The sequence below is a fragment of the Euprymna scolopes genome, chromosome 24 (assembly GCF_053919585.1).
Source record: "Euprymna scolopes isolate OS-2025 chromosome 24, ASM5391958v1, whole genome shotgun sequence".
Lineage (NCBI taxonomy): Eukaryota > Metazoa > Mollusca > Cephalopoda > Sepiida > Sepiolidae > Euprymna > Euprymna scolopes.
The window spans coordinates 102,817,601-102,843,928 of NC_136505.1; the positions used below are offsets into that span (position 1 = coordinate 102,817,601).

Here is a 26,328-nt window from a genome sequence, read left to right on the forward strand (position 1 = left end):
CAACTGGAAGTGGGTCAGGGGCATTACTTATTGCACGCCCCTCGTATATATAATAGTTATAAATTAAATATAGAGCTTCTTTATCTGGTGAGGATTATTTTATATATGAACTTTAATTTTACAGTGTTATACGAGCCATAATCTGCAAGAATCTCAAAATTTCAGTTTATATATATATATATATATATATATATATATATATATATATATATATATATATATACACACACACACACACACACGTGTGTGTGTGTGTTATCTATTTAATATTTATTTATTATTCTATTTTTTAATTACAGGGAGGAAGGGTCTTATCAGAAATAATATTCTGAGTTTGCTATTCTATTGAAATTATGATTATTATTGACATCAATACTGCCATCAAGACATCCAAACACAGATGGGTCGGGCACGTAGCCAACCCACATAACAACAGATGGTCCATCAGGACAACGAAATAAACACCTTGTAAACATAAGAGGTCAAACTGAAGACCAAGAACGAGGTGGAGGGACGACCTGATACAATACATGGGTCCCACATGACAGAAATAGATTGCTAAAGTCCAGGGAGGAGTTCCTCATTCAGTGATAAAACCCTTATAGATTGATTGATATCTTATCTTAATTATCGAATTTTTTTTTTTTTTTTTTTTTTTAATTTTCTATTTAACAGATAATTTTGTTTTTAATTTTCTAATTAACAGATTTTTTTTTTCTAATTAACCAGTAATTTTATTATTTTTTAAATCATCAAATATCACAACATTTGTCATGGTTGAATCAGAATTCCAACACGACATCTTTGTTTTCGTGACTGATGACCTTTTTTTTCTGCCTTTGTTGATGACCAGTCTCCTTTTTTAACATAAGAAACTACTCACATAAGCGGCAGTCTACCTTTTTACCATGTCAGGTGCAGGAATTGCAAAAATTAAAAAAAAACAAAAGAACTTGTGTTTGTAGTTGGATTTTTTTTATATATGTGGCATTAATTTGCATATGAGGGGATTAGCTGCTTTAAGGAGGACAAATTGGGGATGACAGGTGAGTGTTTAACAGTTAAGAGAAAATATTGAAGCTAAGATTTGCTGATGTGAATTATGGCGTTAGTGAAGAGTTCCATCAGTTGTCTTTGAGATTATACTTTTCACTAACACGCATAAAGTTTTTGTTCATCCTCTACACAAACAGCATTTTTACTGAGATACCCACTAATATTCCAGACAACATTTAATATAAATTGTATAAAAACCGAAGTCTAATCATATAGGAAAAGAAAACACCAAACAAAAAAAACACAAACACAAAAAAAAAAACACAAACAAAAAACAAACAAAAAACACACAAACACCAAAAAAAAAAACACAAACAAAAAACAAACGAAAAACACACAAACACCAAAAAAAAAACACAAACAAAAAACAAACAAAAAACACACTAACACCAAAAAAAAAAAAAAAAAAAAAAAACACACAAACACCAAAAAAAAACAAAAAACAAACAAAAAAAAAAAAACACAAAAAAAAACACAAACAAAAAAAAACAAAAAACTTACCAAATTTCGAATTCCTGCTTTCTGTGCTCGTTCCAAACCTTGCACGTTGGCTTTATTTGAAATGACAAGAACAATTTGTGATGAACATTTATCGCCTGCATTCTGCGTAGCGTCAATAAGGGCCTGCAAGTTGGTACCTGCAACCAAAGGTTTAATCTATATTCATAAAATTATGAACAATTTTTTTTGTGATACTTGTAAACATTCAATACACAAGAAGTTCTTCACTGATGAAATTGTGTCTGAGATGGGTATATATATATTTGACGATGACTCCACACACTATTATACATGCACACATATATAATTATCCAGCCAAATGGGCAGCAGATGCTGAAAGTCTAAAAGAGAAGACAATCTTGATTATAACTGACCAATAATAAGATTCCCGTCATCTTTTTTTCATTTATAATATGCTGCACGAGCTTGTACCTATTTTTAGTTTGTTAAGGTGTGAAAATATTAACATGTTCAGCAGTTATACGCATGTGAACATCCGTCTATGCTTTCACTGCACAGGCCATGATTGTCCACTCATTGTGCTGGTCTGAAGTTGGTACCTAATTCCGACAACAGTAACTGTATCAATTGTGCTGTCTATGTAAATATTGCAACAGAAAGATTCTCAAGTTCTTCACTGATGAAATTGTGTCAGAGATGGGTATATTTGATGACTCCACACACCATTCTATACACACACATATATATGAGGCAATGTCTGAATCCTTAGAAAATCACCTCCAATCTGCAGTGAAATGTGAACGTAAATGGATGGTACCATTTAATGCTGCTAAGAGAAAACTCCTTTCCGTCAACAATTATAAGAAACCTTTTTAACTATTGATTGCCATGACTTGATCTGAAAATCCATCGTTCAAAATGCTTGGTGTAACATTCCCAGGCAAAATTGGAACAAATACATAGAAGACATTGCAAAGGCTGCTGCTAAGAAGGTGGGCTCCCTCTTCTATGCTAGAAAACTTCCCACACCTGCCAGGATTCCATATTGAAGAGTATGACGAAGGCTAAATTGTTAATAACACTGAAAATCTGGGTATATGAAGTCTGAATCCCGTTTGTTCTAATTAAACATTTACATAAAACTCAAACTTACTCTTGTGTCTCATCTCCTGGGAAAAGGAGGTAAATAAATAAAAATAAACATTTGAGTTTGGAACACACACACACACACACACACACACTTCAGTGAGTGTGAAGTCTGAAGGTAGGCTTGTAAGCTTCATCCACTACAACAAGCTTGGGTGGTTAGAGTTGTGAAAGTGTGTTTGTGTGCATTCATTGCACAGGTCGTGATCACCCATTTGTGCTGGTTTGAAGTCAGTGCTCAATTCGCAATATCAATTGTGTGGTTCCAGTCAATGTTGCAATAGAAAGATTTTCCCTCCAAATCAAATCATAAAAAAATCTAATTGAAAACAACAATGTTTTATTTTGAGACACATCGCAACGATATGCGTTTTCTTTTATTAAACAACAGGCCCGCAAAACAAGACAAACATAGCTTCCAATTGAATGCAGTCAATCAACTTAAGGCCAAGAGGCCTATCTGTTTGTGAGAACCACGGCAACCCAACTGACCCCCACCTCTCCTCCTTCGTCAAAATATGTATAGATATCAATTGGACCACTCAAGATTATCAGCTGTTAATTTATGAACATAAAAAAAAAAAATGACTGACCATGAAATCCACCGTCTGATATGAATATTAATTTTGGAAAATCTCAAAAGTATTATAATTACAGCATATAACCTCATATTAAAATCAAACTTAGTTTTTCAAGAATTTTAAATGGCCGGGTTTCTCAACATGAATCTCCATTTAAAGGGGCAATCACTTTTCCAAGTAGAAGAATCAAATTTTGAATAATCTCTATTAACCCTTCATAACCTGGTTGAACTAATTTGTTCAGTTGTTGGTTGTTTTTGTTTTACGGCATATCAAGCCTTTTCGGGTTATTTAATGCCGAATCCAAAGATTTTGAAGAAAAATTTTTTAATAGAATATATTTGTTGTTTTCACGTCGATTTCTATTTAATCCATAGTTGGAACCCTAACAGGTACTACCACTCCGGGTCAGAGTGGACCTGGGAGCAATGGTAATTAAAGGGTGGCTCCACACTTCCCAAAGCTCGCAAGCTGGGGCCTCACCACTGGATATAGTTTAAGGTCATATCCAGGACCCCCATTGAGGGACTTTTACCCTCTGCAGGGGGGCAGTCAGTGTATTCTAATGCTCCACCGACAGGGCCATTGTTCAGTTGTAAATAAATGAGTATTACAACATAAATAAAGTAGGAATTGATTCAAACGCGCCTTGTACGTATTAGTTCAGTATCTGAGTAGATGCCAGATAGCTCCAGATTGCCACTGTCCATTTCTTACGTGTGTTTAAGAAAGCAAACAAAATCCTCCACTCTCTTTCAAGAATTATGGATAATAATCAAGTTTATGAAATGCAAAACTTCTCAGTGGTAGTTTAACTATTGAACTTCATAATTTTTTCAGTTTGAAGACAATCATAGTATCATTATCATTTAAACTAACCAAAATTAACAAATATTTTTTAATCATCTCCATCAAAATTCAGGTCATAAAGAGTTAAGTAAATATTTCCTACATTGCCGTCCACGTTGTTCACATTTACAAACTTGTAATTTCCCCCGTCACAAAATGAGAAGTAAAAACTTTAACCTACCCGAACCAGATATGAGAACAGCAACGTTTTTCTTTTTCTTTTTCCCATTATTTCCTGAAGATAAATAACGGCCTTCAACTTTGTAAGAATTAAGCAGGGATGACTCCAAATTGAAAATTAAAACATTTTCAGAATCTGAAAAAGAATAAAAACAAAAAAAAATTATTATATTTTTATTATTTGTATATTTATTATAATATTGTTTATTATTATATATTATTATTATTATAATTTTATTATATTTTTATTATTTGTATATTTATTATAATATTGTTTATTATATATTATTATAATTTTATATTTTTATTATTTGTATATTTATTATATTATTATTGTTTATTATTATATATTATCACTATAATTTTATTATTTTTTATTATTTGTATCTTTATTATAATATTGTTTATTATTATATATTATTATTATATTTTTATTATTTGTACATTTATTATAATATTGCTTATTATATATTCTCATTATTATAATTTTATATTTTCATTATTTATACATTTATTATAATATTGTTTATTATTATATATTATCATTATTATAATTTTATATTTTTATTATTTGTATATTTATTATAATATTGTTTGTTATTATATATTATCATTATTATAATTTTATATTTTTATTATTTGTATATTTATTATAATATTGTTTATTATTATATATTATTATAATTTTATTATATTTTTATTATTTGTATATTTATTATAATATTGTTTATTATATATTATTATTATTATAATTTTATTATATTTTTATTATTTGTATATTTATTATAATATTGTTTATTATATATTATTATTATAATTTTATATTTTTATTATTTGTATATTTATTATATTATTGTTTATTACCATTATTTTTATTTTATTATATTTTATATCCAGCATAATCGCGTTGACACACCGGTTCCCGTCAGATCACTGAAGTTAAGCAACGTTGAGTCTAGTTAGTATCAGATGGGTGACCATTTGGGAATTCTAGGTGCTGTATGTACTCTCCGCTTATCTCGGCATTTGTTTCCAGTTGTCCTGTACATACACTTCACTTGTCACTAGTATTTAACAATGTTGACTCAGGAGATTGCGAACCTTTTGCCACAAACATTTCAGGCGCAGGCACCCCTTCGTGGGTATCCATAGTCTGTTAAAGACTGAAGGAGCCTTTTTCATTATTATTTTATTTATTATTATATTATTCATAAAAATACACAAGAAAATCGTTCTCAATTTCACAGATTTCGTATTCATTATTTTGGAACCAATTCTCTATTGCTTATTATGTTGTACCCAATCTATTGTAGTTATTTTTCATAAGTTAAAAAACAAATTAATATGACTTGGGTGCCATCAGCTAGAATTCAAAACATTTAGCTCTCTAGTAATATTTGCTACCATATAACCTAAGAACACGTGGATATCAAAATTTCAAAAATGAATACAGTTAACCATATAAATGTATATTTGTGCATGCATGGAGAATACAAAGTTCCAATTTTTGTCAATTTTTACCACTTAGTAGCTATTTATTATAGCTAGAAACCAAATCAAATTTGTTCCACAAATCCAAATACTCCATATCTGTAGATAAAAAAAATTAACAGAATAGTTTGCTAGAGACCATTCTGCATATACACACAAGGTCATTTATATATATGTATACTGGCACGGCGCCCAGCATTGCCCGGTCACAGAATACGCTTAAATATGATATTTTAGTTTATACAGATTTCATATTTATTGTTATAAAGCCAATTCTCCATTGATTATTATATTGTATTCAATGTATAGTAATTATTTCAAAAGTTAAAAAAAAAAAAAAAAAAAATGACCTGGGTGCCATCAGCTAAAATTGAAATCAAAACATCATGTTACAGCCTTAGTCGTTACCATTTGAGCTATCATCAGATGGATAAAAATAGGTAAAATTGAACTGACTTTAACGTAGAAATGTACATTCAAATACTACCGTCTTTGAATGATAAACCTGATGTTAAGCCCAATATAATGATGATGACATACTGCACCTGCTGGTGGTAGCCCCCCCCCTTTTTTTTTGAGATAATGTCTTGTTTTGCTTACATTTTACAAATAGTATAACATTTGGTGTTAAATGTAAATGCTAGTCTAGTCCTATCAAAGAAAAAGTCTTGTAGTCTAAAGACATGCTAGGAGTATAATTATTACATGATCATTTACTGGAGAGAATAATTTGGTTTGCTTGTGCTTTTAGGATGTCTCTTGAATTGTTGTTATGCCCTGGCATAGCACATCAGCTATTTGGGGAAACAAACACTAGGTATTTAAATGAAGAAGTTAAATCATCTGCTTGACAGGTCTTTTGTTAAGTTCTCAACATCATTAATTTTCTCCTGAGAATTAGTTATCTTAGATGGGATTGCCGGGATGCAATTGAACACTATATGAAATTAGCAAACAATCTTATATATATAATGGAGAAATGAAAGGTAGGTGCAACTAGTTAAAAAAACCTCTATATATTTTAACTTATCATCACCTAACGCCGTTTACTGTATATTTTAGTTTTCACTTTTAATTATCATTTTCTCTCCTCTGCACTTTTACTTCAACACCTGACGATGATTTGTCGACGAATCGAAAGCACTCGTGACAGCAACAACCATGGAACTTTTATTAATATTTTTGATTTTGATACAAAAAGATTATATAGAAAATCGAAAAATTAAAACAAAGAAGAATCATAAAGCAAAGTGTATCCGTTGCATTTAATAATATTTGCTTGAATATATATATATATATATATATATATATATATATATATATATATATATATATATATCTGTCTGTCTGTTTATGCGTGGAACGGTCTCGATCAAACTACTCCGTCAATTTTTGGTCTACAGATTTGAAATTTGATGTATAGAGGATTTGGACCTATGAAACGAATCAAATTTGTTTTTTACTGGTAAAAATAGCTGTTAAGGGGTCCAAATGGAAAAAATTGGAACTTGGCAGGTGTAAATCAAATAAACATGTTACATCTATGCATGTGCAAATATACATTTATACCTTTAACAAAGTCATTTTTTTAAAAAGTTTTTATATGCGTATGGACTAAACTCAGATGATAACAAATAACGCTAGAGAGTTGGGGGTTTCGGTTTCAATTCTAGCTAATGGCACCCAAGTAACATCTTTTTTTTAACTTTTGAAATCGCTATTATTTTGGGTACAATATAATAATCAATAGAGAATTTGGTCTATAATAATAAATATGAAATCTGCATAAATTAAAATATTGTATTTAAGTGTATTTTATGATCGGGCAATGCTAAGCAGCCTGCTAGTAAAAATAGAAGTTTATTTTTGATACTGAAGAAGCATTTTAAAAATGCGAAACATTGAGTTGACACGACCCAGCCATCGCCAACTGAGGTTAGAGCCCCACTGGCCATTTCTTTTTCTCATGATGTTACAAGAGGGAGGGAGGAGAGAGAGAGAGGTTGGTTGGTTGTTTTTGTTTTACAGCATATCAATCCTTTTCGGGTTATTTAATGCCGAATCCGGTGATTTTGAAGAAAATTTTTTTAATAGAATATATTTGTTTTTTGTAAGTCAGTTTCTATTTAACCCATAGTTGGGACCCTAACAGGTACTACCACTCCGGGTCAAAGTGGACCTGGGAGCAATGGCAATTAAAGGGTGGCTCCACACTCCCCAGAGCCCGCAAGCTGGGGCATCACCATCGGATATAGTTTAAGGTCATATCCAGGACCAAGGAGAGAGAGAGAGAGAGAGACACACACATTAATACCTCTCAACAAAAAAGGGACAGAAGCAAAAAATATGGGCTCTGGTAGTATTTTCAATTCAACACATCTTCGACGATAGATTCAATGGTTTCACTGCCTTCGAGCATTCAGCAGTAATTTCAGGAACTTGATTTTATAAACAAACTGTCAAATCCAAGTAAATCAAACTCGGATTGTCAACACATTTTAAATTATACACGTCTTCCTCCGAGGACAAGGAAGGTCAAGTAGAAGGGTTTTATCCCACACCATTATTTTTTTTTCTTTTTTATTGCATTTTCATCCCAAACAAGGTACAGTACCACTTTGATGTAGGGGGCTACTATCTGGAACATAATTTTTAAGGGATACTATGTAAGGAATTGAGCAGCGAGATGTTTGTTTGCATTACACTTGAACTTCTGCATGTCAGTACAGTCAGGGAAGCAGGAATCCGGAAGGGAATTCCAAAATCTAGCAGTCCGAGGGAAGAAACTATTAGAGTAGAAAGCTTTCTTACATCTAGGGATTTCTACTGTGTAGGGGTGGGATTTTGCTGTTTGTCGAGGGTATTTACATTGAGGAGGGACAAAGAGCAGTTAAAGCTACAGAATACTCTTGGCATAAGTAACTTTCTAACACGGTAGAGAAAGCTCAACTTCTTTTAGACGGTTAAGGAGTCAATGAATTATTACTAAGGTGTAATCAGGTGGTTTGGCAAAGCAGTTAACCTGATAAAGCTCAGAAACTGACAGAAATCAGCACCCACCCCCCGCCCTACCCCTGTCGTAGATTTAGCGAAAGATGCAGTTACCTCTTTTGTTTATCACAGATCCAACAATTGATGCTTTTTCCTGAGATTGGAGAAGAGCCTGTGTGACAGCTGAAACATTTTCTGGACTGACAATAAGAATGCCACCTAAACCGCAGTTGTAAGTTCTGACCATTTCATTTGCAGGCACTTTGCCCTGGAACAGAACAGAAATGACATGATATAATAGAATTAAAAAAAAAAGGAAACAAAATAGGGTGTTAACCCACCAACAAAGAACAGGGTTCGCACAGACTTGAAAAGTCCTTATTTCTATTATTTCTTTGAAAAATTCTTGAAAATATGGAAAATTCTTGAAAATATGAAAAATTCTTGAAAATATGGAAAATTCTTGAAAATATGGAAAATTCTTGAAAATATGGAAAATTCTTGAAAGTATGGAAAATTCTTGAAAGTATGGAAAATTCTTGAAAATATGGAAAATTCTTGAAAATATGAAAAATGTCTTGAAAATATGAAAAATGTCTTGAAAATATGAAAAATGTCTTGAAAATATGAAAAATGTCTTGAAAATATGAAAAATGTCTTGAAAATATGAAAAATGTCTTTAAAATCGTATACCTTATGTCCAGTAAAAATTTGTGTCAAAATATTAAAAATAAAATCGAAATAAATACTATTAAATTATTATTTTTTTTTTAATATTAATAAAAATACCATTAAAATATTTTTAACTATCAAAAATAAAATCTAAATACAGTGTTCTGAAATTGCATAGAAGTACAATAATTACATCCCTTTTTTTGGGGGGGAGGGTTGAAATCTTCCTCTATTTTTGTTTTGATTTATAATTTGGCGACCACCATAAATAAAAAATGCCCCCCCCACCTATTAAAAAAAAACTTTCTTTACGCAGTACAAGAAACAAGAAACACTTGTCTAGCTAAAAACCCTATAAAAAATTTCCCTACTCTTTATCTGTGCCTAAGCCTAAACAGATTCCATGAACAAAGCTTCTTTCTTAGAACTGCACGCCTGTGGAATTATCTTTCGTTTTCCTGCTTTCCAGCTGACTACAATATGGTTGTTTTCAAGCCCAACGTAAACAAGTTCTTAAGCCGTTCCACTTGTTAACAAATTTACCGAATTTCCATTACTAACGATTACTATATTGTCCAATTGACTACTGTACATTCTTAACCCTTATCCTCGAGTGGTCTCTGGGCCTCGATAAGTGGTTATGCCTATGTAAAAAAAAAAAGTCCAGACTCTCCAATGGCAACCTGGACTTTTCGAATCGCTGCGGATTGTAAAACAACCCCAAAATTTTGTTTTAAACCTTGAATTTTGTCTGAAAAGGCCTTGAAAAACCTTGAAACATCCTTGCAAATGAACATTGAAAATCTGGATGAACTCAAAAGAAAAGCAAAAAATAAAGGAAAACCTTTATGATGTACGTACTCATGACAAAAAGAGAATAGCATACTCTAAAAATCACGTAAACTGATCAGTTTTATTAAAAAAAAAATAAGCAAATCAAATTTTACAGCTCTCTACAAGTGAGAGAGAGGACGAGAGTAATAGACAGCAATTTAGAGATGAATAACTTAGAAAACACAAGGAATATTTTAACATGTAATTTCTACATCTATAAAAGTGAGAATGTGTGTGTAACGACCACTCTCAACCTATATACTCAACAAATCTATAGACTTGAAATTTGGTATATAGGGTATTCATTCAGATATGTCAAAAACTTTTTAATTGGTTTCCATCTGGAAAAAGGGCTGCTAAGGGGTTAAAATTGAAAAATTGCTACATGGAGGTGATCGGATTTTATCTGTTTGTCACTTGTTTCATGAATGCGCATGTGTGAATAGTTCGCATGACAGATTATTCATGTTATAAGAATAAGTAGGTTTGAAAACACTTTTTAAAGAACGTGATAAACTAGCTTAATGGTTATTGTACTTAACTCACTGTCTTTAGGTTTTGATCTCAGCTCGAGTATTTTATTTTTTTGGGTTTGTATTACTGTACACATAGATTCGAAAAAGTTGTTAAAAAACAAATATATAACAAATAAATGTTATCAAAGGCAAGATAAGTTACTTTTCTACCAAACTGGATATATTTTTCCTGTTTTTATTCAATGTAACATGCTTATTCAGCTCGAAAAGCATACAGTGTTTACCGATGTATTGGAAAATTCAAAATGGCGCCCGACGCTCTCTTTAACAAGGTAAGTTCAGGAAAAGATGTTATAAATAATAAACTAGACAAAATACTGTTAGAAATTCGCTCAATATATGTTACCGTGACATTAGTTGACATATATTCGGTGTTTTTTTAATAGTATTTTGTCTAGTTTATTATTTATAACATTTTTTCCCAAACTTACCATGTTAAAGAGAGTGTCAGCGCCATTTTGAATTTTCCAATACATCGGTAAACACTGCATGTTTTTCGAGCTGAACAAACATGTTACATTGAATAAAAACAAAAAAAATGTATCCAGTTTGGTAGAAAAGTAACTTATCTTGCCTTTGATAATATTTATTTGTTATATATTTGTTTTTTTGACAACTTTTTCGAATCTGTGTACAGTAATACAAACCCATTTTTTTTTACTGAACTGTTTAGAAAAAACAGTGGTTGAATTTTTTTTTTTTTTTTTTTTTTTAAAAAGGGATTTAACATTATGTTTAATACCGGGCAATGCCGGGTACATTCTTCTAGTTAAAACATACAAGAAGAAAGCTTTAAAGAAACAAATGTTGATTAATTCAGTTTTAATAGTAATATAAGAACTAGCAGGTCGCCCAGCATTGCCCAGTCATAAATATGCTTAAATATATGTTAATTCATGCAGATTTCGTATTTATTATTATCAAGCAAATTCTCTTTTGATTATTATATTGTACCCAATATGATTTCAAAAGTTAAAAAAAAAAATGATTTCAGTGCCATCAACTGAAATTGAAACCAAAACATTCAGCACTCCAGCCATAGTCATTACTTAGTGTTTCAGCCTTCATCGTTACTGTTTGAGCTATCATCAGATGAGATAAAAAAGGCTAAAAGTTAAACGACTTCAAGCTAAAAATGAATATGTATGCATGCTCAAAAGTTAGTTGATTTACTTCTGCAAAGGTCAACTATTTTTTTTCTTTCAATTTTGATCCCATAGCAGCTATTTTTACAGGCTAAAAAACAAATTAAAAGTGTTCTCAAGGTCTAAATACTCTATATATCAAGTTTTTTTTTCTTTTAATGGGCAGTAGATGTGCTATCATCAGCTCCCATGACTCTCGCTTCTCCTAATTTGTCCGTCAACCCTTGTTTAGAATAAGTGATTTTTTTTTATATAGGTTGGCAGTATTTTTGCATAAGCAGTTGCTTGAGATGTCGGAAATTTTCTATCTCTCTTTCTATCCTTGTAGCCATGTCACTAATAAGGGTGCTGGAGGTAAACGTTTTACTGAGCTGACGCTATCCGTCTGATAGTCAGAGACCTGAAGCTTGGATTAACCACTAAGGAGGTCGTCCTATCAGCAGGTGCAAAGTACTGGGGCTGTTGTATTGCCATTTGGTGAATGGATTCTGGACCATGCATTAGCTTCCGGTGGGGCTTCTTGATGCTACATTAGTGGGTAATTGTTACGGCTTTATCCTATCATGTGCTACAAAAATATTTTTCTTCATTTCTTTTTCTCTCTTACTTTCCCTCTCTGCCCTGCTCTAACCAAGTCTGTTGACCTATTCTACAAATCCCAAAACTCCATCATGAAAAGTCTCCAGAAAGAATACAAGATTAAACCCAAAACTCCAACATATCACCCCCACCCCACCTCACTTATGTCTCCTTCTCTAACATCAGGGGGCCTATATTCCAACAATTTCAGAGGTTGAAACCCAATTACAGGAGATAAAACCAGGCCTATTATCCCTAAGCGAAACTGGCATTGGACCGACTATTTCCCTAGATGAGTTTATAATTAATTTAACATCCAAATCTGACCCTCCAGATGTCCATGGAATATGTGCCTACACTAAAGATGGCTTTTCATGTGGTAGGGACATCTCCAGAGAAGACCCTAACTTACCCTATATGTGCTTCCGGGTTGCACTTGCTCGTTTATATTTGCCCTCTATCGTCCCTACAACAGCGGAGTTACTGTCTTTAAGAGCATAGCTGAGAAAATTGACCACGTCCTGTCTGCTGATCCTTCAGCTAACATTCACGTCTGTGGAGACTTCAATGTTTACAATGTGGAATGGTTAACCCACTCAAACAAGACAGATGATGAAGGGAAGGTTCTGTCACCATTTCCCCATTGCTTATGATCTGACTCAGATTTTTCATGAACCCACCCGTGTGCTGATGGTCAGTATGCAAGTTTCCTAGACCTTTTTCCCTAGAACTTGCCCTGAACTATGTTCATCTTCTGTTCTGTCTCCACTGGAATTTTCCGACCACTCGGTTGTATTTGTTAAGATAAAAACGAAATGTAATAAGTCCTAAGATGTACCAATCCAGCATACAGTATATCGATACTCTATGGCTGACTGGGATAGCTTTCATACATTTATATCAGATCTACTCTGCATTCCATGTTAATTGTCCTCCATAGTATCAGACCTGATGGAATGGTTAATTGTAGGTATGGACCGTTGCATATCCTTTGAAAGATTCAAGCAAAAACAGCCAACTGTGGTTCTCTACAGAATGTGCTGCTGCTAATCACTTTTTCCATAGCTACCAACGTAATAGATGTAATGAGACTAAAGCCGCTTATAGAACTGCCAGCAACCACTGTAAAAGAGTAATAAAGAATATGAGAGAGTTGCATGCTTGGTCTGTCAAGTAGCTCAGCAGCGGCTTGGTTTCCACCAGTTTTGGCAAATAGCAAACAGGGTCTTGAACAGAAGCGTGTGCTCTATCCCAACCATCATCAATGCACCTGAGGGAATCTCGTCAGAATCAGACAAAGCCAAACTCTTTGCCAAGAACTTTGCAGCTAATTCTACCCTATGCGACTAAGGCTGTCAACTTCTCATATTTCCTCCTGTATCAGAAAACATGCTATGCATGATGTTGCCAAGCTAATCAAGGTTCTTGATTCCAGTGAAGCAACTGGCTCTGACAGCATGTCAATTATAGTGCTCAAAAAGCTTCAACCAGAACTAACTCCTATACTTACAAAACTGTTGAAGCGTTGTCTTAAAGAGAATTGCTTCTCAACACCCTGGAAAAGCTCATCAGTATTTAAGAATTCAAGTGATCAGTCACCTTCTTCTTAGTACAGACCAATAAGTCTCCTAAGTAAGTTGCTGGAATCTGTGTTAAATAGAGAAGTAGTCAACAACTTTAACAAAAATAACCTTCTTAGTGACATGCAATATGGTTTCCATTCTGCTAGATCTACAGCAGATGTGCTAACAGTTATATCTCATCAGATTAGCAAATCTCTCGACAGAGGCTTCCTTTCTAGAGCAATTGCTCTTGACATATCAAAGGCCTTCGATAGGGTATGGCATAAAGGTCTACTTCACAAGATCTCCAGCTATGGTATAGCTCGAAATGTCTTCTCAATTATTAAATCAGTTCTGTCTGATAGATTCATAAGAATAGTGGTTGATAGGATTCTGCTTTATCATTATTTTCATGGCAAGTGCTTTACTGAGCTCCAATCTATGGTCCCGCTTCACCAAACTTTCATGAAAAACACTCGTCAGCTCACAGTATTAATGCTGGAGTCACTCAGGAGTCCATCCTGGGCCCAACTCTCTTCCGGATCTACATCAATGATCTTCCAAATCATATCCAAAGATCATTCGTAGATATTTATGCTGATGACGCTACCATCTATGGCAACACATCAAAATCCGTAAATGACCAAGTTCTCTCTGATTCTCTCTCTCCTCTGATCTTGAACACGTGGTACAATGGGGAAAGAGGTGATTTGTTACTTTTAATGCATCTAAAACCAAGTTTCTATTTTTACATCATCAACACTTTGATCCCCATCTGGCCTTAATTGAAATGAATGGCTCTTGTCTCGGGGACATTTCGTGTTTTGACAAGTTTCTGGGCTTGACCTTTACTCCTGATCTGAAATGGAATACGTACATCAAATCCGTTGCCAAGGTTGTTGGAAAAATGGTGGGATTGTTCTATCGCTCCAGTAGATATCTCACTGCTGATGCAATTCTCTACCTATATAAGAGCCAGGTACGTTCAAGTATAGAGTACTGTTGCTACATCTGGGTAGGAGCTGCTAGAAAGGACTTGTCCTGCCTGGACAGAGTTCAAAATAGACTTCGTAACCTAGTGGGGGGATAACCTTTTCTCTTCTCTGCAACCTCTTTCCTACAGAAGAGACATTGCAAGCCTGACTCCGTTTTTATCATTATTTTCATGGCAAGTGCTCGACTGAGCTCCAATCTATGGTCCTGCTTCGTCAAACTTTCATGAAAAACACTCGTCTAGCTGAAACTACTATTAGTAATACACACGGACGAAAAAACGCTTTGGATAATCACAGATTTCAAGGTAGTTCTACTAAAATAGCCATATTTTTTAAACCAAAGCACTTCAAGTCTTCAAATTACTACTGTTTTGTTCGGAAATGAATATACTTTCAAATGAATTAATAAATATGAATGTACATTATATATTTTAAGAGTTTTAAGCAAATAAAGTGATAAAAATGTGAACGTCATAAAATGGCGTTTTCGGTAAGGTTTTGTAATGACCCCCCCCTGTTTTCTAAAGGTCCGTACCGTGATTGTATGAAGAATTTCGTCATGAAATTTGGGAATCAATAAGAAGAGGTGTTAATCTTAATACTGTCAAGTGTCCGAAATATTTTTGACCATTTCTTTTTTTTTCGTGTTAAAAATAAGACTTTAATATGCCGAGTATCGAACATTTTGAAAAAAAAATTCTTCGGACACCCAGTAGTAAGTAAATCAATCTTTTTACTATCTTTATCAATTAAAAGTATTATTTTATGTTGAGTAGGACCGCGGTAATTGATAATTTAAAAGGACCTACCCGAAAAAAAAAAATTGTTTCTATTTCTCGAATTTGGTCAAATGAAGTTAATATTAGCAGCAGCAGCAGCTCCAGCCTGTAGAATCAGCCATAGCACAGTGTATAAACAAACACGCGTTCTTTAATTTTTATTCAAGAACGAATTAAGAAAAACAAAATGAAACATAATGAAAATAATTAAGAAAAACAAAATGAAACAAAATGAAAACATAATGAAATATGAATATAAATGTTCTTATGTTTAATTAGAGCTATTTTGTTATCAGAATAACATTAGTTTAGAACTATTCGGTTTTCAGAATGTATAATAACAACAATCCCAACCAATTCGGCATTATGAATCTGTTGCAATTTCTCACATTTTTCGTCAAATTTAAAAACATGGTTAAAAAAAACAAAATAAACTTTTGTAGATATATAGCTTGCATGCACTTTTATTCTTTAAATTAGTTTTGAACAGCGAATTAAAACAATGTTTTACTGCTAAACAGCCACAAATGTTTTTTTTAAGTATCAAAATCTCGTTTATACATAGATTCGAAAAAGTTGTCAAAAAACAAATATATAACAAATAAATGTTATCAAAGGCAAGATAAGTTACTTTTCTACCTAACTGGATAATTTTCTAGTGTTTTTATTTAATGTAACATGTTTATTCAGCTCGAAAAACGTACAGTGTTTACCGATGTATTGGAAAATTAAAAATGGCGCCCGGCCCGACTCTCTTTGACACGGTAAGTTTGAGAAAAGGAGTTAAAAATTTAAAAAAAAAAAAAAAAAACTATACAAAATACTGTTAAAAACTCACCGAATATATGTCAGCCTATGTCACTGTAACATATATTGAGCGAGTTTCTAGCAGTATTTTGTCTACTTTTTTATTTTTAACTCTTTTCCCCAAACTTACCGTTTCAAGAGAGTCGGGCGGGCGCCATTTAAAATTTTCCAAAACATCGGTAAACACTGTTTTCAAGCTGAATAAACATGTTACATTAAATAAAAACACTAAAAAATTATTCAGTTAGGTAGAAAAGTAACTTGCTTTTGATAACATTTATTTGTTATATATTTGTTTTTTTGACAACTTTTTCGAATCTATGTGTATAGTAATACAAACCCTCAAAATCTATATCAATATTCTTGAAATTTTAAAAGCAGTTAGAAAACACATCAAACTACAATTAGGAAGCTTTTTATTTCGTTATTTTTTTTTTTCTACTTATTAAGCGAAAGATATTTTTACAACCTGCTCCAGCGTAGTATAAACGGCCTATGGAATTAACACCTTCAACCTCGAAAATAGAAATCAACAAATTTATGGAATTTTCTTTGAAATTTCGCAACGCAGTTTCTTATTAAATTAAAACTAAATATATAATATAAAGCCAATAATTATGAACCGCTAACAGTAAATATGAGTGATGAACGCTCTTTGAAAAAAAGCTCTCTTAACTTCACCTCTAATCCAAATTATGTGTGGCAAGTCTCCTCCTAAAACACTCTTTAACCCTAACAATAACACTAAGTTCGAGTGGCAAGCCCCCCCCCCCCCCCAACAAAATACCTCTGTAAGCCACATACAAGCATCTAAAACAAACAAACAAAAATAGATCTTTCCTTAAAGAAAAATACACATAAAAATAAATTGGTTAACTGTCCTAAAATGCTAGAATGGCCAGGAAATGGCGAATTATTTTACATTAAATTTTTGTGAAACTAACCGCTCCCCCCTCTAATATTGTTTTTGTTAGCTTTGTCTCTGTCAAGTTTTCAGTATGTTCACACATAATTTTCCTTAGCCCTACAATTAATTCAAAGTCCGAATGGCAACCCTCCACATATTCTCATTGCATAGAAACCCTCTTAAAACTACACATAATCATCTTAAAAAAAAAAAAAAGCATGCATATTTTCCCATAGAAAAAAAAAACAGTTAACTGCCCTAAAATGCTAGAATGATCTGTAATAGGAAATTATTTTACATTCAATTCTAAAATAATTTGTTTATCTTTCATTAAAGTTTTTCATGGCATTTTATACATAATTTCCTAAAAAGGTAGAATCACATTTTGGAGGGGTGGTCAGAAGGAGTTGAGTGGGGTTAAACAGAAGGTGTTAATCTACAATAATACCAAAGAAATATTGCAATATATTCATTTTTAAATGGTCTTATGTTTAGATTTAAGTTTTTTGTACATAAAGCACATTACAATTCAACTTTGAGTTCTCCAACTTCTTTTCTGTTTATGGATACATGGCATTTTTAAGGAATTGCTGCATATTTATGCACATTTACTGCAGATTATTTGGAAACCATAAACTTTGGGAGATTTTCAGTTGCATATTCTGGTTCCTTGTACAAAAATACACTTATACAGTAAATTTCATTTCTTAGTCTTGTGTTTTAACAAAGATATGACATTTTTACTGAAAAAGTAGTGTAAAAAATGTGACGAAACGCATATGGTCTTAAAGAGGGGAAAATATCCAAACGTGTGAGGCACAAAAATAGTCATAACTTCCTTAATTTTAATCAGATTTTTAAAATTTAAAAAGATTCTTTCTTAGCTCATCAAGCTCTTTCTATGCATACCAATATTGAAATATTTCAAGCTATTTCAATTTTTTTATGTGTATTGCTACTACTATCAATAATTTCCCCCACTTTTTATCTGTGCCTAAACCTTAACATAGATTCCATCAATAAAGCTTCTTTCTTAGAACTGCACACCTGTGGAACTCTCTTCCATTTGCCTGCTTTCCAGCCGACTACAATTTAGTTGTCTTCAAGTACAACGTAAACAAATTCTTGTTGAACCATCCCTTTAAATAATCCAATTTAGCAAATTTTCACTACTAACAATTACTATGATATTATGCCATTGACTACTGTACACTCAATAACCCTTATCCTCGAGTGGCTTCCAGGCCCTGATAAGTGGTGATTCCTATGTAAAAAAAAAAAAAAAGAAAAAAAAAAGAGGATCAATTTGGTCACTTTACTACGTCAACTATTATCACCCTCCTACTTCTCGGATGAAGTTTAAATTATGTGTTATGCCGGGATACTGTATCACTTTCATCAAAAGTATAAGTATAGTAGCAAGATGGATGTTGGTGTGAAAAAATTAACTTTAAAAACGGTATTTTCCACAAAAGGTTAAAATAAACAAATACGTGGAAAATTCTATTAGAAGTTGATATTATAAATGAGGCTTGCATGTCAGAATATTGTCTCATAGAAAGGAAGTCATCAAAATGAGAGAGAGAGAAAAAGCAGTGTTTTGGGAGAAATTTTTCAGATACCGATACAATTACCGATTATGTGCTAAATTCCTGATTCCGATTCTTTATTAATCTCTAATTATTTAACTATAAGATTCTTATTTGCCCCGATTTTCGTAAAAACGCATCTACATCTGTTGTCGGCAAATCTAAATAAAAATAAAGTGGTTGTGCGCAAATACAAAAAAAAAATTAAAAATTAAAACGTTGCAAACTTACATTATGCTGAAGCCAGCCAAAAATGGGGGGAATGTTCCAGGAATTAGCATCAATTTCTACCGCTAAATGGCTCGGAAGAATTCGTGGAATGTTCTCTAAAAGACCGCCACCCGTAATGTGAGCAAAACCTTTGATAAGCTTCTGTTGCATCAACGGCAAAAGCGATTTCACGTAAATCTTGGTTGGCGTTAACAATTCTTCACCTGAAAAATAAGATTGAAAAAAAAAATCATAAATTGCGTGGGGGATGTGACGTAACATTGTGTTCAACAATTGCCGACCCAAACTGTGTGGATTTCTTCTCCTTCGACTTCTCTTCTGGCTGTGTTATTTCCAAAGGACACACACACACAGGATCACAAATGTGAAGAATAAATTTTTTTTTTACATAGGCGTCACTACTTATCAAGACCGATAGGCCACTCAAGGATAAGGGTTAAAGAGTGTAGAGTAGTCAAAAGGACAATATAGTTATCGATAGTAATGGAAGTTCGGTAAATTTGTTAACTTAAGTGGAACGGCTCATCAGAAACTTGTTCACATTGGACTTGAAGACAACCATATTATAGACAGCTGGAAAGCAGGAAAACGGAAGACAATTCCACAGGCGTGCAGTTCTAAGAAAGAAGCTTTGATCATGGAATCTATGTTTAGGTTTAGGCACAGATAAAGAGTGTGGAAAATTATTGATAATGTTTTCAGCTAGTCTAGTGTTTCTTGTGAAATAAAACACAAAGTTCCGAAACATTTTGTAGATTCATTGCATTCTGCATGCGTGTTTGACACCATTGACCCACATCTTCATTGACTGTCGAGCCGATGTTTGTCAGTCGGTTGATCAATTCATCTCCATCTTCCAATCTGGTCCAAACTGCAACGTGCATTCAATGGTTTGAAACTCACAACTGTCGTCAACTCGATACTATCATAAACTGTCGCAAGCTCAAGACCGTCCATAAACCGTTTCCAACCGTCATAAAACTGCTTACATCAGAGGTACTCTCACCCGTTTCATTTTTCGCAATACTACCACTGAACATGAGCTCTGTTACTAGATAAGATTATTTCATAGGCAAACACTTTCTGCGTCTAAAACTAAATGAAAATTCCATGAGCAGAGTTTCTTTCCTAGAAATGTCCATCCGTGGAACCCAATACCATGTGGCTGCTTACCAGTTAACTATAACATAATTATCTTCAAATCTAATGTGAATAAGTTTGTCTTAAGTAATCAAGCCATACCTAGGTTCCACCATAACTGATCATGTCTCACCATCTAATTACACAATTCTTATCCTAGAGTGGCCTCCAGGCCTCGATAAGTGATGACCCCCACCACTAAGTAAAAACAAAAAGATTATAAATATAGTGTCATAAATGATATTCAAGTTCTGCGACACTGTTCGATTGAGGTCGTTGAGTGCTGGAGAGAGGGTAGGAAAAAAACAAAGGATGACAAAAGAAAAGGAAGTAGGTTCAGTGAGTAATAAAAGTATGTATCAATCGACAAAGGGTATTTAGTTCTCTCCCACTGCAAGAACTTAGACACTAGGGTCAAAAGTGGGATCGAGAAGTCAATGCCTCCAAAGAAAGGGCACTCTGACATGCAAAAAAAGCGCCTGGGCTGCCCCATCGGCATTCCCCAGTAAGGGTGCCTTAGGCGATTAGCAATAAACTAACTCCTTCTCAAAGAGAGAAGGTTAAGCCTGGGAGGATGGACCTCCTAGAACTGCACAGGAACAGCATTAAACGCAATCAACAGGGACCAGATCATTACGGGAATGGTTTAGTCTCTGTTGATTTCGGGGATCGAGGATAAAATGTGACACTATTTTCGACCGAGGTTGTTTATTGTTGGAGAGGCAGACAAAAAACAAAGGATAACAAAAGAAAAAGAAGTTCATCAGTTCTAGTGATTTCTCTCTAATACCTGTGTTTAGTAAAAGCGGTATTTCTTGAAGCGTTTTCGCCTGGTCTGTTTGTTTGTGTAAGTTAAAGCCAATTAAAGTCTGGTGTATCTAGTTGTCTTATAGTTAACAATACTTTAATCAACCCTATTAGACGTGAGCCTTTAGGGGCTCTAAATACCCTCCCCTATGCTTAACTCATAAACCACTAAATGCAAATACAGTGGAATTTTGTATGCACATAAAGTATTAACAAACAATTTCACATGAAAAAAAAAAAAAAGCTGCTGAAATAAAACAAATGGCTTTTTAATTTTAAAATTTAAATTACATTTATTAATCAACACCTTCTCCCTAACCCGACGTTAACCGGGACGCAGAGAAGTCATTTAAATTTTTAATTTTGTTTGGTTGCACACCGTTTAAATTTATACAGAAACAGAAATAAAATTTTAGTTGTAAGGGAGACAAATATTCTTGTGTTTTTCAATTCAAAATATTAGTTATTCCCCTTGATGATTTTTAGTTTTTGTTGTTCAGTTAAAAAAAGATTTCATATTATCAGATTGCTCTAAGTTGAACTAATTAACTGAAAACTGATCTTGGCGAATCATCTTATCATAGTAACAATAACTACGTACAATAATTGTGGCAGTATGTTTATTGAGTGCGGGGGAAGGGTAGGAAAAAAACAAAGGATGACAAAAGAAAAGGAAGTAGGTTTAACGAGTAATAAAGGAACTTATCAAGAGACAATAGATAGGAATTTGTTCTTAACGCAGACAAAGAGAAATAAAGGTAGGCCTTAATTCAAGGTGTACAGGGCGACCTATAGGTGGGGAAGAATGTGCCAGTATGTATTTTGGGGAGGAGAGGGGGGGTAGTGAGTCAAGGGAACACTAGGAACAACACTTGACGAGGGCAGGGGGATGGGTCAGTCAGATACTTAGTTGAGGCCTGAACTTTGAGATGGACAGTTGGATTTTGGATACAGCCGAGGGCAATTGTTCCTGGGATAGATGGGAAATGAACTAACAGCAAGTAACTGACATGGCCTCAACAGAACGTGCATGTGAACCTTAGCATATAGAAACACAGAGTCTAACCGATATATGTGTGAAGCATTGGTGTCTGTGTTTTTCTTGTGTTTATCACATTTTGATTTATGCTTGTGGACCTGTGCATCCCCATCGACGATTACCAGTGTGAACAAGACAACACGGTCAGAACTAGATGAGGAAGAAACCACGGCACACAACGTTTAGAGGTCAGCAACTTGTTAGTGGAGCAACGTGGTGTCACAGTTCCATCATAACTGAATATGTATCATTTAATCCTCATCCTAGAATGGCCTCCAGGCCTTCTTCAGTCGGCCCTGTCGGTGGGGCATTAGAATACACCGACTGCCCCCCTGCAGAGGGTAAAAGTCCCTCAATGGGGGTCCTGGATATGACCTTAAACTATATCCAGTGGTGAGGTCCCAGCTTGTGGGCTTTGGGGAGTGTGGAGCCACCCTTTAATTACCATTGCTCCCAGGTCCACTCTGACCCGGAGTGGTAGTACCTGTTAGGGTCCCAACTATGGGTTGAATAGAAACCGACTTGAAAACAACAAATATATTCTATTAAAAAATTTTTCTTCAAAATCTTTGGATTCGGCATTAAATAACCCGAATAGGGTTGATATGCTGTAAAACAAAAACAACCAACCTTCTTCAGTGGTGGTACCCACCAACCAAGTAAAAAAAGTTTTTAAAAAACAACAACAAAAAAAAAAAAAACAATAATAAATGTTGTTGCAACATTTTTGAGATATAATGGGAGTATGATTCCGCACAGTTGAAAGATTCTATTTATGAACGATGCTGCTAGGAACTGACGAATAAAATTAATTCACATTCTGCTACCAACCAATCAGAAACCAGGATTGCTCCATAAAAATTAAACATTTTTGTTAGCAACTTTGCACGCGTTTTCTTCCTGTCAACATGGGAAGAATCTTTTGCTCCGTGGCTTCCCACTCAAGAACTGTCTACTGAGAACCAGTCACCTCCAGGACTTGTATAGAACAACTAACCATCGGAAACTGTTCTGAAACTAAACATGGCTTTCAATTCAAGAGGTGTCATCGACACTGAAGACTTACCGAGAGTTTTCCCACTTGTGACAGGCGAGGGCATATCATATGTGAGGTCCTGAACTTCGATGATTTTACGGACAAGACTGAAACCATTGCTATGGACGCCACTAGAAGAAAGGCCCAGGACTACGTCTCCAGGTGCCATCTGATCAAAGTGGGGCAGCAGCCGATCCCTTTCCACAGCACCAACAGCAAATCCTGCAACATCGTATTCACCTGCGGCATACATGCCAGACATCTCAGCAGTTTCGCCGCCTGCGAAAAAAGGAAATATGTTTTAATTTATAAACAAAAGCAATACAATTAAAAAAAAAAAAAAGTGCCATTTTTAGTGTTAGGATGATTAATTGGAATTGGACAAAAAAGAAAAAGGTTTTAGTATCAGAATTGGTATCGGAATCAGAAAAACTTGTGCCTATTTTCCGATGTGCCATTTATTTTATTTTTTAATTGTTTGTGTTTAAACACTAGATTTTCAATTGCTGGTACCAATGATAAAATGATAAAATATTTATTGATTTAAAACACAAGAATTTAGAACAGAATCGTTAATAGTATCGAAATCGAGAATTCAGGACAGAATCATTAATTGTATCGGTATCAGGAATTTAGGACAGAATCGTTAATTCTAACAGAATCTGAAAAAATACTACTAGTCTTACTACAAACTCCTTACCAATAGATCAATAAAAAGATTAGTGTGCCCGTCCACTTTCCACAACAATATCAATTATAACCAATGCTGTTACTTAGGACGCAGGGAAATCAATTTACATTTTTGCACATTTTAAAACTTAAGGTAGACAACTCCTTCAATTCAATTCTTCAATTTACAATGAGTTATTCCCCTTAGCTGAATTTGATTTTTAAATGATTTTAGTTTTATATTTCCAGTCATCTAAGCTGAGCAACTTTGAAAAATTTACTTCCGAACTAAACTTGCTCTGGCCATGTTTTATTTATCTTTTTTTGTCTCAAATCCATCACTTTCTCCCATCTTTTTCCTGTGAACTGGACTTGCTATCTCAACTATTCTACATCTACTAATCCAAAAACTCTCATCCTTTCTTTCAACGTAGCCATATGATGGAAGTCTCTCTATACTGTCCAGCTTTAATTTTCTCTGAGGCCATCAGATCTAAGACTATCTTCAACACTCACATTACAGTCACCATATCATTCTTATATCATTTCTGTCCATGCAACGCATATCTTCAACTTTCACTGGCCAAATTTAGCTTCCATACATCATCACACTGTGCACACATGCCTAAGATGTGTCTATATTTATGATCTATAAATACTGAATTTCAAGTAAAACAAATGGTACCTACATAATTGTCAGGTCTAAAGTAGTAACATATCCAAAAATTACGAAAAATTATAAGGTAGAAAAATAATTATTGATAACAAACGGTTCCTATAAGGTTAAAAACAGTTCAATAACATTACATGCTGGGTTGGACATATTAGGTCACGTGACGTAAGCAAAAGGGGAAGTAACTCAGTTGATACTATTTGTAGCAGACAGAATTTATTTAGAAAACAAAAATAAGCATATGTACATAATTTATGAATTTTTTGAAAATAACTTCTTTTTTTTTTTTTAACTGTTTTCAAAACTTATTGAAATCACTTTTCCAAAATTGGCATAAAATTTCCGAGAAATTGAAAACTTAACAACCTACACTGTTAACGCTCCGATTCTAGTCGGTAGATTTTGAAACCAGATCGCAAGATTTTATAGATGTCTTTTTTCATGAATAATTTTCTACCCTATCGGTTTTCGTAAGTTTTGGATATGTTACTATTTGAGACCTGACAATTACATAGGTACCATTTGTTTTAATTGAGATGGTCACTGTGGTCTGGTTGTCCCACTGAAGACTTACCTGCAAAGAGTTGCTTTTTAGGGGTATTACCCTTCAACCTCCCCATGTTAAGAACGGCTTTCGGAATAAACACTCTTTGCAGGCAAATTGTCAGACTACACTGACCATTGAAATTCAATATTTTTTTGTTTTTATAATATAAGAAGCACTGAGTCTTCACTTGGCCGACAATGATAACGCCACCCTGCTGATTAGTAATGGCAGAAGTTCTTTAACTCCATTCACTCTTAACACCTGCAATCAGACTAGCACCTGTTCCAGCCTGTGCTCCAATGATATCACTGATACAACAAATACTTTGACAAAACTATAAAAAAAATATTTGTATTATTCATAAAACCATCCAGATCGCTAGTCATAGGTTGTTTGAATCCGTACAATAATGCGTGCCTCCACAATCAGTTGTAAACAAAAAGTCTCTTGTACTTTTAATAAGAAGTAACGGGAATGATTAGAACAATGTTTATTCTCCAGTGACAACACTGACAGCAAGGAGAGGTCATGGGTTGACAGATGTGCGTGTGAAAAATAGCTGAGATGTGTCCGCTTTTGTCTGCGGACGCTTCTTCTCTTGATCGTCTGCTATCTCATTTTATTGGGACAGATATCAGAACATTTCTCCACACCTTTTTTTGTTTGTCTGAAATGTCGGTCAGCTCTACCAATACCAAATCCCCGCGAATTCTACATCTCCTATTTTGAATTTCTTTGTTATCATTGCCGGCGCACCTCAATCTAGGATCGTTGCCTTGATCGACTTTCCTGGGCTCTATTAATGTTATCTTCACAAGCCCGATAGCTGACTGCCCTCTCCAGAATTACTTCAGCAATTTGCAACTCCACCCCCCCCCCTCTCTGTAACAATCAAATTTCTCATCTATCTCCATCCGGTATGAATTATGAGTTTTCCACAATAACGTAACATGCAGCCGCAGCCAAGATTGAACTCACAATACGAGTTTGTAGTGTAATTCAAATCTTGTCCGTAGTTGAATACT

General features: G+C 34.0%; 1 protein-coding gene and 1 pseudogene across 2 annotated transcripts in view; one reads left to right on the top strand and one right to left on the bottom strand.

Annotated features, from left to right (window-relative positions):
• Window positions 1-26,328, bottom strand: part of LOC145246887 (trifunctional purine biosynthetic protein adenosine-3-like) — a 132,745-nt gene that overhangs the window by 11,179 nt on the left and 95,238 nt on the right. For both annotated transcript variants that reach the window (XM_080108759.1, XM_080108758.1), the window contains exons 14-18: window positions 23,445-23,693; window positions 19,393-19,595; window positions 8,871-9,024; window positions 4,276-4,410; window positions 1,558-1,694 (exon numbers count right to left, since the gene is read on the bottom strand). In XM_080108759.1, the coding sequence (XP_079964885.1) occupies window positions 1,558-1,694; window positions 4,276-4,410; window positions 8,871-9,024; window positions 19,393-19,595; window positions 23,445-23,693 (878 nt within the window). The remainder of the gene's footprint in view (window positions 1-1,557; window positions 1,695-4,275; window positions 4,411-8,870; window positions 9,025-19,392; window positions 19,596-23,444; window positions 23,694-26,328) is intronic.
• Window positions 5,164-5,280, top strand: LOC145246931 (5S ribosomal RNA; annotated as a pseudogene).